A 14,256-nucleotide genomic window follows, 5' to 3' on the forward strand; every position below is an offset into this window, starting at 1 on the left:
TTCAAGTAAATATTTATGAAAAACAAAACAAAAACACTAACATCCACACCAAGGTGTGGTAGCCCTGGCAGCTGAAACCTGAATATATTCTACACAATATCTGGCATATAATGTTTAGCATATTTCTCCAAAGTAAATCCAGTGTTTAACAAATAGGTCCATCTTTAAATTTACTGTGAAGGTGATCTTTTCCATTCCGTTTATTTGAGCCCAGTCCTGGATGGTTGTTCACTCTGCACCCTCCTGTTACGGACTGGTTCAGAGACTCAAACGCTAGGCAACAGGACACGGCAGACAGGCAGTTTATAAACAATGATTTATTGAACACACAGAAGATAAGTACAGAACTCAAAGGTTTGCAGGCAGGGCAAACTAAACTAGGTTGGCTGAAACAAAAGAACTAAAGACACGGACCCAAGCTCAGTACCACCGAGTCGGAAACCGAGAAACCAAAACTGAACTAAACAGAGGAACAACTAAAGGAGGACACCATAAGGTGCTAACGAGGAAACTCAAACAGAAAAGGCTAGCAGACCAAAAAGCTATCTAATCAAGCTAGCGCTACGCACAGACTGGCGGACTTATCCTGAACTGGGTGATACAGGACATACAGACAGGCAGACTAAAGACGTCTCAGAAGCTAACGCTACATACAGACAGAATAAAAGCACTATACAGATTTACACGACATACGGACGGGCAGACTATAAAGATTGTCTTAAGGCTAGCGCTACATAAGACGGGCTGAGTACTGACGCTCAGTAGGAATGCTAAGTTTATCAGGCTAGCAAAAACCACACCGGGAGAACCAGACCTGACAAGAGCCGACCGAGTAGAGAGGGGGAACAGGGAGGGTAGGTGGTGCAGAGGGGTCGGCGTTGCCGCGGCTGCGGTGGAGAGGCGGACTAAGACCGGGAGCAGACGCCAGGGAATCCAGAGAGAGGAAGGTGGAGCGGAGGGATCAGCGTGGCCGCGGCTGCGGTGGAGAGGCAGGCGGAGACCGGGAGCGGACGCCAGGGAGTGAAAGGTGAGCGGAGCTGGTGCTGGTGAGCTGACGGAGCCGTAGTGGTGGAGCGGCGTCGGGACTGACGGGTGGACAAGAGCGGGCAGGTGACATGTGGAGAATCCGGTTCCTAATGTCAGGAGTCGCCGGCTGACGGAGTGGCTGATGATCCGGGCTGCAGACGGAAAAGGCAAAGTTAGATTGCGGCTGACAAGAAAAGAAGCTGCGAATAAACAATCTGGGTCAGCAACTGACTGAGGACTGTTCACGGTCCGGCGACGAATAGTGGCCTGGTCGTGGCTTAAATGCTGGTCTCATGATGAGACGCAGCTGCGGCAAACGCACATTAGCGTAATCAGCGGATTGAGATCACCTTCCCGCTCTCTTCATGCACATCACCAGCTCACGCCCACCTAGTTAGAGGAGAGGGAGAGAGAGAAAGGAGGAAAAAAGGGAGAGAGAGAAAGGACTGCCGCTACCTGGCCCTAGCGGCAGCGGGCGTGACACCTCCACTTTTTTGTCATGGCTTTTGTGCCTGCTGCCAAAAGTATATTCGTATGTCCATCTATTGTGTGCCAAGGACTTTTTCAGTCATTTACAACTTAGACATTATGATGATGAGTTAAAGAATTCAGTGCAGCAACCTCCAAAGTCAATCCTAGAGGTGTTCTCCTCAGGCAGCGGCTTGGACAAAGGCTGGGCCACATAGTGATGGAAACCATGAAGACAGTTCAGAAATAAGAGACATTTATAGGAATGTGTATGTAACCCTACTTTGACAGGTGCACCATTTGTTGGTCATGTTGCTCCTCCACACCTTCAATCTGCACTCTGTATAATCTGTTTAAATGTCAATATCAATATTCTGTAAATAATACTACAGTTTATGGTTTAAATTTTACTTTAATTCTTCACTCCACAATATTTTTTGCTTCTGCTTTGCATCATTAAAGTTATTTGTAATTACTTTTTTGTTTGTTTTTTCAAAGTTATTTTTTTTATATTTTTATCTTGTCCATTGGACCTTACTCTATATGTATTGTTGCACCAACCCACCAGAACTAATTCCTCTTATTGTGTAAGCTATATCTGGCAATAAGTCTGTCTCTGATCTGATTTTTTCAGGCACTTTACTGGATATCAGTGCACATTTGGCATTTATCCTGACAGCTGTTGTTTTTCTAGAAGAGGCAGAACCTGTCCAGGACCAGCCAGAGAAGGGTCTCATTTAGCAGATCAAGGTTCAAGGTTCAACGGTGTTATTGTCATTAGCACTGTGCATTTTCATACGCAAGAGAACGACATTCCGTTTCTGATCAGTGACTGCAGTGCAACGGAAGCATCAGTAAAACAAGAGAAATTAAACAGATCAACAGGTTAACGGATCAGTACTAAACATATGACACATAAACGAGCTGCTCTACTCTCCATCAGACCTACTGTGGCATTAGAAACCTTAACTTGATGCAGCCGGACAGACACCGCTCCGGTCCCGTTGACGTGCTCCTGACGTACCGAGCAGCGCCGCTGCGTCTCCACCTGGATCATTCAGTGCCGCATCCGCCGCGTACCGACACTCCGGACCGAGGCTCCGGACTGAAGCGTGCCAGACGCGACCCACGACACGTCCGTCCGGCGGCTCAAGGCTTCCCTCCTCCACGTTCACCCGGGGGCTGGACACGGGGGAGACCGCGCTGCTGGCCGCTGGCGGAAGGAGCGGCGGCTCGCGCATCTGTTGCCTGGGTGAATCCATTAACGCGTTAGCATCCAGCTAGCGGCTACGTTTACGGGTCCCTGGCGTATTAACGGACTTTACGTCGACAGTCACGGATGTCATCTCTCGTTTCGAGTCGACGGGGCTCGGGATGAATACTGACTAAACACCGGGTCCGGTCACAGGGCGATCTATTCCGTCGGGAGCAGGAGATGCACCTGAGAGGTGCGGGAACGGCTTCATGTGGGGCTAACTAGGAGCTAGCAGGCTAGCTTCATGGAGCCACGGCGGTAGAATGCGGTTGCCGCGAGACGTAGCTGCGCTGCTAGCTAACATGGACGCTTTGTTTCACATGAATACCATGGTTCTGCTGCGTCCCACAGCCTGCTAGAGGCCGACGTGACAATGGAGTCTTTCCTGCAGATAGCGCCCCACTCCTTGGCCATCGTCCTGTCCAGGGTCGGGGCTGGGGAGGCGCTGGGGGCGGCCCGGGTGTCCGAGAGCGACGAGCTGCCCAGACACCACACCGGCTACGAGATTTTCGCCGATTTCAAAGCAGAAAACACGCAGCAGCACGTTTGGAACCAGCGGATTACCGAGGCCGTGTCCGAGACCTTCTTCCTGGGATGGATAGACGAGCATGTGCTTCTCATCCAGGGGAAGGAGGACCACCTGGAGGTGCTGAGGGAGGGATGGATGCGGAGGTCCCTCAATCCGCCGCGGGGATTCACCATCAAGTACCTGGGTAAGGCCTCCACAGCCCACCGGGCTCACACAGCTGGTGCTGCTCAGTCCAGTCATCACTGCTTTGGGACTCTGCTGTGTCCTCATTAATCAGATAGAATCCAGTGGTTTGGGTCTCAGTGAACATTTCCATGTCTCTAAATCCTCCAGATTTAAATGTGCACCAGATGATCTGCTGAGTTTCATTTGTTTTACTCCAACACATGCTCAGATCTGGACTGTTTATTGCAATGAAACAATTAATGCAGAAACTGGAATGAGGGTTCAGACGGTGTGACCTGTTTGTGATCCTCAGTCACAGGTGTTGCAGTGATATAGGTAGAGGAGGAGCTTCCAAGGCCTGACAGCAGGTACATAGTGGTGTTGGACCTGACCATAGAAACAGCACTGGCTCCTGTGTCATTAGTATCGGTACCAGCCTGTGTGTGTGTGTGTGTGTGCTGCTCACCTCTCCAGCATGACTGCACATTCAAACGCTGATGCTGAGTGTCCACGGCTGGTGGAGAAGGCAGATGCATGAAATGAAACGTGGAAGTATGTCACTGAAGAGGGAAAGCCTGTGTGAAGCCACGAAGCCTGTTGTGAAGTTGTGGGGGGGGGGCAGAGTCAGGGCCTCCAGACCGGTGGAGCATCGCACCGACACATTCAAACGTCAGAGAGCACCGTTAGCCAATGTGATAAGTAATATAAGTCACAGGAGTGATTGGGTTGGTAACAAGTGAACAGTTTCCACAGTTTTTAATGATAGTTTCTAATGAGCAATGATAGTTGTTGAACTGGGCTGTACTCACCAGGATGGACGCTGTGTCTCTGTGTACCAGCCTTCATCCTGCTTACACTGACCTAATCAGAGCTCACAGCTGCTGAAAGTCAGTCGGTCACAGTATGCACATTAGCAGCACCACTTCTAATCGTCAGTCTGCTCAGTCGTTAACATGACCACGCCATTTTAATTACTACCAAATTGTCAGTGAAGACTTGAGAATGTGTGTTCAGTCTGTTAAACACTGTTCAATAAGGGAGACCTGGTTGGTTAGAATAAAACCGATGATTCATGTATAGGGGCCTCATATTACTGCGTACTATAACACGATTAATGTTCTAAATGTACTAATTGGTTGTCAAAACATACCTTACTATATATGAGAAAGGAAACAAGACAACATTTAACAATACAGAAACTACAGTTATTGAGCATGAACACAGTAAACATAATGTCTGACTGTAGGTCTGGACTGAATGAAGCTCAGACCAGATCATCAGCCTACTACAGCACACTAAAGGAGACCAGACACTGAAGTCTCTCCACAGCTTTGTACTCTGATAGCAGATTCTAATCTTCTATTCAGTCAAATTACTTTTTTATTCAAAGTTAAATGAACAACAGCAGGCTGTCCCAAAGATGTCTCAGGGTTTTGCTGTGGTGTCATTTCAGCTTCAAGTGTGGATTTATTTCGGCAGGTGTTGTATCCAAGTCAACATTCTGGTATCATGACAACACTGTAGGAGCCATATGCAGGACATGTGTGCCCTGGTACTGGTTGATGGGCATGTCACTGTTGGTTTGATGATTGGGGTGCACTCACCTGGGCACAGGCTGGCATTCAGAAGCATGGAGGCAGGGAGAGTGTGTGGTGATCACTTTTGTTGACCGTAGTTTCTTTCTGCTCTTTCATTTGTAGTTTCTAACCATTTCTTTGCACAGTTTTACATGTTTAGCAACAGTCAGCTTGTTTGTTTGTTCGTTATTTACATTGCATGGGCAGAAATGCCATGAGATTGTAACAAAGCCAAATAAACAGAACAACATGAAGTGCATTGGATGTTTGGTCTCCACCTGTTGAGCCTGCCACGGCTTTGTGAGGTTAGTCTGGTCGACTGACAATTAGCCGCAATAAACACTATTTCTTAGCAATATATTTGTTAAACTCAGCTCAGTGGCCATTGGTGTATGAATGTGTGTGTGAATGTATGTGTGAATGTATGAATGAGAAACACATTGTGAAGTGCTTTGGATAAAGCAGCTATATAAGTGCAGACCATTTACCATTTACTTGTGGCTGTACTAGCTGTTGATGTGTCATAAGGCTAAATGCCTTATGGATGGAAGAAAAATGGAAGAGAAGGACGTAGACCTTACCTGAAGCCTGCTGAGCTTCATTCATGTGTGGTTGCACCACTCTTTCCTTGTAGGAACGCTTGATGTACTGATTGGTCAGAGTGGGACCCAGTGTCACCAACCTGCACTGAACTTAGCACCGGCTCACTAATAGTTACAGACATTAACCAACCAAAATAAATTCTGGGGACAAATATCAGTCATTGTTCATCACAGAATCAAAGAAAGGTGTCTCAGGTTATTCTGCTGCAGCACACAACTCTGTCATCTGACGTCTACCAGGATCGTATGAGGCACTGCCCACACTAAGACACATGCTTTTCTACACAGATGTGTCCCCCCTGTTTTGGTTTTTAATTCAACAATCAACATGGTTTTACAGAATATCTCGCTCTAACAAGCATGCCATGCTAGTCTATAGTGGGTCACGTGAGAGAACACTGGGTCATGTCTGGCAACAAGCTGTGGATGCTGCTAACTGAGTAACACTGGGCACCGCCACAGAGTGGTTTGGTGCCAGTGAAGAGGAGCAGCAATGCCAAGTTAAGCTTTTACTTGTTCGTGCTAACCAAATGAAAGGAAATAGGAATACATACAGCCATTGGTGATGTTTCAGGGACATGCTTCTCACACAACAGTAGTGGGCATGTGTCCCCATAGTTACACATGTGTCTGACTTTTTAAAAAACTGCACCTAAAAAAAATGTTTGCCTGACCTGAAATGTTGTTTCAAGGACGAGAACCTGAACATATTTCATGAGAACCTATACAATTCATATCAACATGAGTCTAAACAGTTATTTGCTGTAGTGTTAGTGTGTGACATTGAAACACCCGCACAGGGACCATGAGAACTGCCACCGGCGGCTGTGGCTCAGGTGGTAGAGCGATTGTCCTCCAATTCCAAGGTTGGTGGTTCAATCCCCTCTACAGTGGAAGTGTCCTTGGGTAAGAACCTGAAACACCTTGCATGGCAGTTCTGTGGCTGTTGGTGTATGAATGTGTGTGAATGAGAAACACGTTGTAAAGCACTTTGAAAAGCGTAGAAGGGTAGAAAAGCGCTATATAAGTGCAAACCATTTACCGTTTACCACCAAATTGCATGTGTTTCAACATTTTTAAACTTCTGAATGCTGGTCCCTGGTGACCCCACACTGCAACAATGACAGCCTTAGAAAGAATGACAACACAAGTTGCACTTGTCTTCATCAAGCTAAATAAATTAACTAGTGAATTGAGAACAACTCAGACAGAATACTGTTAATGATTAGAACAGCTCAAATACTGTGGAGAGGACTTGCATCGTCTTTGGCTTTTGCAGAGGCAGCTGCTAAATAATGAATCCAGTAACCGAAATGCCGGCGCTGCACCGGAGCCAAGCCACACGTCAATAACTAAGGCAACTAGTGTAAATGCTAACTACCTACATCTACAGTCAATGCTTCTTTTGGTTTGTTGTTCACTGTGCTGTCTTCTTTTTACAAAATACGTTACAACTTTAAATTGGGACGCAAATTTTAAATCATTTCTTTAACCAACATTTAGGGTTTTTTTTTTTAGACATATGCTGACAAAACAGTTTCTAACCACTGACAGTTAATGTTTACTGCGAAATAACCACCAATTTACTTAAATTCTAGATTGAAAAAAAAAGAGACTTGATTTAAAACTGATTTTCAGCAAGTAGCCAGATAAATTTGGAAGTATTACGTATGGAAAATCTGCAGCAGTAAATAACCTGAAACCAGGGCCACAGACTGCGACCCAAATAGTTGCATATATGACCTTTTTTTGAGAGTGTTGCAAGTTAAAATGTCATGTAGTTGCAGTGTGCCAGTGAACGACAATCATCAGGCTGATCTGGTTCCTTCTGTCAGCACAGGTAGCTGCTGCTCCAGTTATTGTGGTTGGAAATATTCATATTTCTTCCACATTGACTCAGTCTCTCTCTGTCTGAGGGTAAAACAGTCAGTTTCACTGTTACTGTGTTCCAATGATAAAACGATGTATAGCCAATTATGTTAAAAAAACGAAAACACAGCAAGGTGAGAGAGGTCCGACACACCTGATGATGAAAGTGTTCAGGTGCAGGCAGACAGATCTCGACTGAGTCGGTCAGGAAGAAAAAGTAGCCCCACATTCAATCTGGAAGGTCCACATGTCAACAACCATCACAGTTCTGACTATATGAACAGGATGGCCAGTGGTCTGGACATTTAAAATGCACTCAGCTCGTAGAATCGTATCTTCATAAAGAATAATAGAAAACTTTGTAACTTGAGCAAATTTGTGTAGAACACGTTTTCCAACAAATGTCTGGTCGCTCACCTGTCAGAGGAGATGCACTGCTGCACCTGGTAGCATCTACTGGAGCAGCATGTGAGGTGTTCAGGGAACATCTGTAAAATATAGCATCTAGTGGAGCAGCGTGTGAGGCGCTCAGGGAACATCGGTAAAATGTAGCATCTACTGGAGCAGCGTGTGAGGCGTTCAGGGAACATCGGTAAAATGCACCATCTACCCATGGGCATTTTCAGCAATTGTTTAGCCTGTGTCCAGTTAATGACTGATATTAGAAGGGGATTTGTGACAAAATAAATGTTTTTTTTTCAGATTAAAACATTTGACAAATATCAAGTCTTGTATCACTGAAGATCATTGCAACATGATTAGATTATACATAAACAACTTTTCATCAGCTGCATGGTGCATTAATAGCTGTAGCAATGCTGAACCAAAATATGGGAGTAGGGTGACCAAATCATTAGCTGGTGTGACCAATACAGAAAGCTGGTAGCACCAGTGCTACCATTGGAAAAGCTAGTCTGCAGAGCTGGTGACATCTACACTTTGTTTTTGCTTCCATTTTTCATGAGCTGAAATCAGAGATCTGAGACTTTTTCTATGTACACAAAAGGACTTTTTTTCAGATATTGTTCACAAATTTGTCCAAATCTGTGTAAGTGAGCACTTCTCCTTTGCTGAGACAATCCCTCCACCTCACAGGTGGTATCAAGATACTGATTAGACAGCAGAAGACCAGTCAGTATCTGGTGTGACCACCATTTGCCTCACGCACTGCAACACATCTCCTTCACATAGAGCTGATCAGGTTGTTGGAACGTTGATCCACTCCTCTTCAATGGGCCGAGTTGCTGGATATTGGCAGGAACTGGAACACGCTGTTGCATACACCGATCCAGAGCATCCCAAATATGATCAATGGGTGACATGTCCGGTGAGTACACTGGCCAAGCAAGAGCTGGGATGTTTTCAGCTTCCAGGACATGTGTCCAGATCCTTGGGGCTGTGCATTATTATGCTGCCACATGAGGTGATGGTCGTGGATGAATGGCTCAACAACGGGCCTCGGGATCTCATCACAGTATCTCTGTGCATTCCAACGGCCATCAATAAAATGCACCTGTGCTGGTTGTCCATAACATACGCCTGCCCACACCATAACCCTATTGCCACCATGGGCTGCTCGACTCACAACACTGACATCAGCAAACCGCTCACCCACATGACCCCATACACGCTGTCTGCCATCTGTATAGTGAAAACCAGGATTCATCTGTGAGGAGAGCACCACTCCAAAGAGCCAGACGCCATTGAATGGCGCTCAAGTTGGTTACGACAACGAACTGCAGATGAGCTTCCCTGAGATGGTTTCTAAGAGTCTGTGCAGAAATTCTTTGGTAATGCAAACCGATTGTTGCAGCAGCTGTCTGGGTGGCTGGTCTCAGACGATCTTGGAGGTGAAGATGCTGGATGTGGAGGTCCTGGGCTGGTGTGGTTACACCTGGTCTGCAGCTGTGAGGCCGGTTGGATGTACTGCCAAACTCTCTGAAATGCCTTTGGAGGCCGCTTATGGTAGAGAAATGAACATTCACACAGGCAACAGCTTTGGTGGACATTCCTGCAGTCAGCAGCCAATTACACGCAGCATCTGTGGCATTGTGCTGTGATAAAACTGACCATTTTAGATCTTAAACATTAAAGTGGGGAAAATATGGAAAACAATAAGAATTGGAGAAGGGGACAAATACTTTTTCACAGCACTGTACATTGCATAGTTGAAACCAGATGTTACACAGTTGAAATCAGACGTTTACATACGCTATATAAAAGGACACATAACCTTTTTTTTTCTCCTGAAACAGGAAAAGTTTAGTCTGATTTAATGTCAGACTAAACTTTTCCTGTTTCAGGTCAGTCAGGATTACCAACATTATTTCTATTTGCTTTCTATTTGCATTGAATAATGAGACAGAGAATGTTTTACTACTTTCTTCAAAGTCAGAAGGTTACATCCATTTCCTCAGTATTTGGTAGCATTGCCTTTAAACTGTATGACTTGGATCAAACGTTCTGGGTTTCCTTCCACAAGCTTCTCACAACAGTCTGATGAATTCCGGCTCATTCCTCCTGACAGAACTGGTGGAACTGAGTCAGGTTTTTTGGCCTCCTTGCTCCACACGCCTTTTCAGCTCTGCCCACTAATGTTCTCCAGGACTGAGATAAGGGCTTTGTGATGGCCACTCCACAACACTGACTTTGTTGTCCTGAAGCCTCTCTGTAACTAATCTGGCATTATGCTGAGGGTCATTGTCCATCTGAAGACCCATTAGTGCCCAAGCTTTAACTTCCTGCTGATGTCTGGAGATGCTGCTTCAATATTTTCACATAATGTTCTTTCCTCATGATGCCATCTATTGTGTGAAGTGCACCAGTCCCTCCTGCAGCAGAACACCCCCACAGCATGATGATGCCACCCCCCTGCTTCATAGCTGGGATGGTGTTCTCAGCCTTCAAGCTTCCCCATTTTTCCTCCAAATGTAACGATGGTCATTAAGGCAAAACAGTTCAGGTTTAGTTCCATCAGACCACAGGACATGTCTCCACTAATGAAGCTCTTTGTCCCTGTGTGCGTTTACAAACTGTAATCTGTCTTTTCTATGTTTCGTCTGGAGTAATGTGTTCTTCCTCTCTGAGCAGCCTTTCAGCCCATGTCGGTACAGGACTGGTTTCACTGTGGATAATGACTCTCTGACCAGCTTCAGCAGCATCTTCACAAGGTCTTTAGCTTTTGTTCTGGGGTTGATACACACATTTCAACCAGAACACTTTATCTCTGGACACAGAACCCGTCTTCTTCCTGAGCACTATGATTGCTGGACATTCCCATGGTGTTTATACTTTATATAACTGTTTGAACAGATGAACGTGGAACCTTCAGGCATCTGGACATTGTACCCAAGGATGAACCAGACTTGTGGAGGTCCACAGTTCTCTTCCTGATATCTTGTCTGGTTTCTTTAGATGTTCCATGTTGTCACCAAAGGAAGCAGTGTGTTTGAGGTGTGCCTTAAAATACATCCACAGGTGTGCCTCCAGTTAATTCAGATGTTGTCAGTTAACCAATCAGAAGCTTCCAAAGCCATGACATCATCATCTGGGCTTTCCCAAGTAGTCCGAAGGCATCTTAGTAGATGTAAACTTCTGACTTTAAAGAAAGTAGTAAAACATTCTCCATCCATCCATCCATCCATCCATCCATCCATCATCTATACACCGCTTAATCCTCACAAGGGTCGCGGGGGGGCTGGAGTCTATCCCAGCTGATTTAGGGCGAAGGCAAGAGACACCCTGAACAGGTCGCCAGTCCATCGCAGGGCCACACTTAGAGACAGACAACCAAGCACGCTCACATTCACACCTACGGACACCCTGAGTCAGCTGGGATAGGCTTCGCCTGCCATGACCCTAGTGAGGATTAAGGTGTAGAGATGATGGATGGATGGATACCTCGCTAAGACAACATGTGTTGGCGCTGGTTCCTGCTGTACTGGAGACATTTCAGCAGCAGCACATAGTACATCCTGATTCATCCTGCAGTGGGACACATCTGCTATGTAGATGGTCGCATCGCCAACAGAAGAACATGCAGCTTGTTAGAGTTTAGGCCGAGGTTGTTGATGGAAATAGCATTTGTGGATAAATCAGGAATATATTGTGTTTGGGCTGTGTTGATGGAAAGCTCTTCCACAGTCAAACAGCGACTATTTCAATTCCAACTCTATCTGATGAACATGAAGGTGCAGATGGCGGAGAGGCACCTCACAATCTCTCTTCGTACCAAACGTTTGCTTTCCTGGCACATGCACAGTAGGTGCGCTGCAGTGTCAACAGTCTGCATGATTGTTTTCCTTTTTGGTTTTTTTGGTTTTTATGGATAGTGACAACCGAGAAACAGGAAAGAGGGGAGCAGAGAGATGGAGGGCAGCAGCCTCCTTATCCAGGTGAACAACAGGGCGCCTGGTCAGTACAAACTGCTGCACAGGATCCTGCACGGTGGACCCTTGCAGATATGATGAAACTCACTGTTTATACTACAGTAGCTCCACACTGGTGTGTGTGTGAGTAATTGTATTGCCCCTGACGTTGAATGCAGACAGACAAACAGCTAATTCTAGGGACGGTAGCACAGCTTCAGGGCCGACGTAGCACAGACTTTCCGGAGAATTCAGAACTTGATGGAAAGCATTTGCAACTCAAAGCACTGTCACAGTCCAGCACCGACTACTTCAGTTACAGCTCTGTTGCTGATGAAGTAAAAATGTGTTGCTGGACGTTAATACCTCCGTACGTCCTTCACTGTTGTTTAAAGCAGTATGAGTTGTCCTGGCATGTGCATCGTAGTGTGGACGGTCCTCATGTCTACAATGAATGCTCCGCGCACTGTTACAGGTTTGTGTGGAATACAACACTTGTATCACGTGTGCCCTTGCGGACATGGACGTGGAGAGCATGAATTGGCCTTAGATTACAGCAGCTGCAGCTTGTTGTGCAGTGCTTCAGTCTGGCTGTGAGCCCACTGGCAGGAGGCTGGAGTGATGCTCTCCATTTTCTTCAGTTTGGTGAATATTGTCTTTACACTGGTGAGAAAACCTTGCATGTTTTTCTCCTGTTACTGATGATTTGTGGAAACCTAGTGTTATAGAGTTATTTTAGTATAAATCTCCATCCACTAGGAACTGCCTGAAGGACAGCAAAGCATCAAACAACCCAACTGCATTACAGTCAGCATGTTGTCAGGGTGAAACCAGACGGTCCTCTGCGAAGCCTCACCACACACTCTCACACTCCATAGGAATACCCTTTTCATTTTGCTTTCACATTGTTGGAAATTTTCATTTTCTTTTTCATTTAGATTTTTTAAAGAGTGAGCTACATGTCAATGCAAATGATCAGGGGCTTTTGTCACTGGAATATCGGCCGCTGAAGAGCAGGTTAGCTAGCAATGAAAAGACAAATGTCCTGTTTATTTTTATTTTAATATGCTCATGGAATACCCATACAAGTAAAAAGATGAAAATTGGATGATAACATTTTCATTTTCACTCAAATACCACTGGTGGAAAATTATAATGTTATTATGGAATTAAATGTTCAAAAGCCTGCTATAGGCTTCCATAGGATTCTGTGTCTTGGAAGGAATCGGATGTGAACAGTCATCCAGGTGGATCATTTGACTTGTTCTACAGTGGCTGAAGTTAGTTATGTATTTAATAGATAAATAATTAAGTATTTCAGGTTTGTGATCTGAGTGTGTATAGATAATAAGTGAAAGGGTTTCTCTTTTGGGACATCTTGATAAATAAACAGTGATGGGCGCATCTCATCAGGTGTTTTGTGAAAAGTGTGTTGCATCATTTGAGCTTCTTCTGTCTGTGCTGAGTGCAGAGCGTTGTAAAGTTCTGACTCATGGTGTATTTGAGGGGTTCCTGGTTTGCTTGTTGATTGAAGAGCAAGGGGATGTTATGAAAGCAGTTGGACGTCCACGGTCATTTCATACTCGTGAAGTGTGCTCGGTTTCCTGTAGGCTTGGAAGTAGAGGAGTTTTTAGACACCCTTAAAGAGCCGTTTGTTTCCTTCCTGTAAGTGAAGCACTTCTTTAACCTCAAGTGAAGGTGGCAGCTTTTAGGACAGACATTCAAAGGACTGCTGAATAGTTTCAAGGTTCAGTTTCAAATGTTGTGTATGGGCTCACGCTGCAGGAGTCTGAGCATCCCACAAGATTGTCAAATTGGGTCGCCTCACACATAAAGAGGAATGTCACAGATATTCTTCTTCCTAATCTCAGACATGCACACACCACAGGACAACGTTATGACAGATTGTGGTACAACTAGTCGCTGTAGCACTAATAATTTTTCATAGTAAGACAATAATCCAAAGTGGACAGGTCAACAAGTCCTAATGAGGAAGTGTTTGGGTTTGAGAGTTTACCTGTCAGTTTTATCGTACCTAACATTAGCCACAAGGATTAGAATGCTAATAGCAGGGCCTAGTGTGATTATCATCCCAGTAAATGTTCAGCGTATGTTTGATATGAATGGAGGTAGCATCGCGGAGTCTGTGAGCAGCTCAGGAGGTTTAAGACATGATCTGTAGACCTCACACATTACTAAATGTCCAGCTGGACATTCTGATGGTCAAGGCTGTGGTCAGAGAGTAGGGAATTCAATACATCAATAAGGGTGTTTGTGTGTGTGTGTGTGTGTATGCAGGCCTGTGTCGGTCTGAAGAACACCTTTAATTCATGGCTTGCCTGCCTTTCCTTTGTTTGATCAGAGCACACACACACACACACACACACACACACACACA

The 14,256-nt window shown here is 45.3% G+C and overlaps 1 protein-coding gene and 1 long non-coding RNA gene across 2 annotated transcripts in view; one reads left to right on the top strand and one right to left on the bottom strand.

The window, feature by feature from the left end:
* Window positions 1-301: 301 nt before the first annotated feature.
* On the bottom strand, window positions 302-2,567 carry LOC103356673 (uncharacterized). Its single transcript, XR_520150.1, has 2 exons — window positions 1,259-2,567; window positions 302-1,178 (listed from the first exon to the last, which is right to left on the bottom strand). It is a non-coding gene; the product is annotated as an uncharacterized LOC103356673 (long non-coding RNA).
* Window positions 2,568-2,703: 136 nt separating this feature from the next.
* The window catches only part of LOC103356674 (storkhead-box protein 2-like), a 92,191-nt gene continuing 80,638 nt past the window's right edge, over window positions 2,704-14,256 (top strand). The window contains exon 1 of the mRNA XM_008280915.1: window positions 2,704-3,462. Coding sequence (XP_008279137.1) covers window positions 3,123-3,462 — 340 coding nt within the window. The 5' untranslated portion in view covers window positions 2,704-3,122. The remainder of the gene's footprint in view (window positions 3,463-14,256) is intronic.

The sequence above is a fragment of the Stegastes partitus genome, unplaced genomic scaffold (genome assembly GCF_000690725.1).
Source record: "Stegastes partitus isolate 25-593 unplaced genomic scaffold, Stegastes_partitus-1.0.2 Scaffold213, whole genome shotgun sequence".
NCBI classification, from domain to species: Eukaryota; Metazoa; Chordata; class Actinopteri; family Pomacentridae; genus Stegastes; species Stegastes partitus.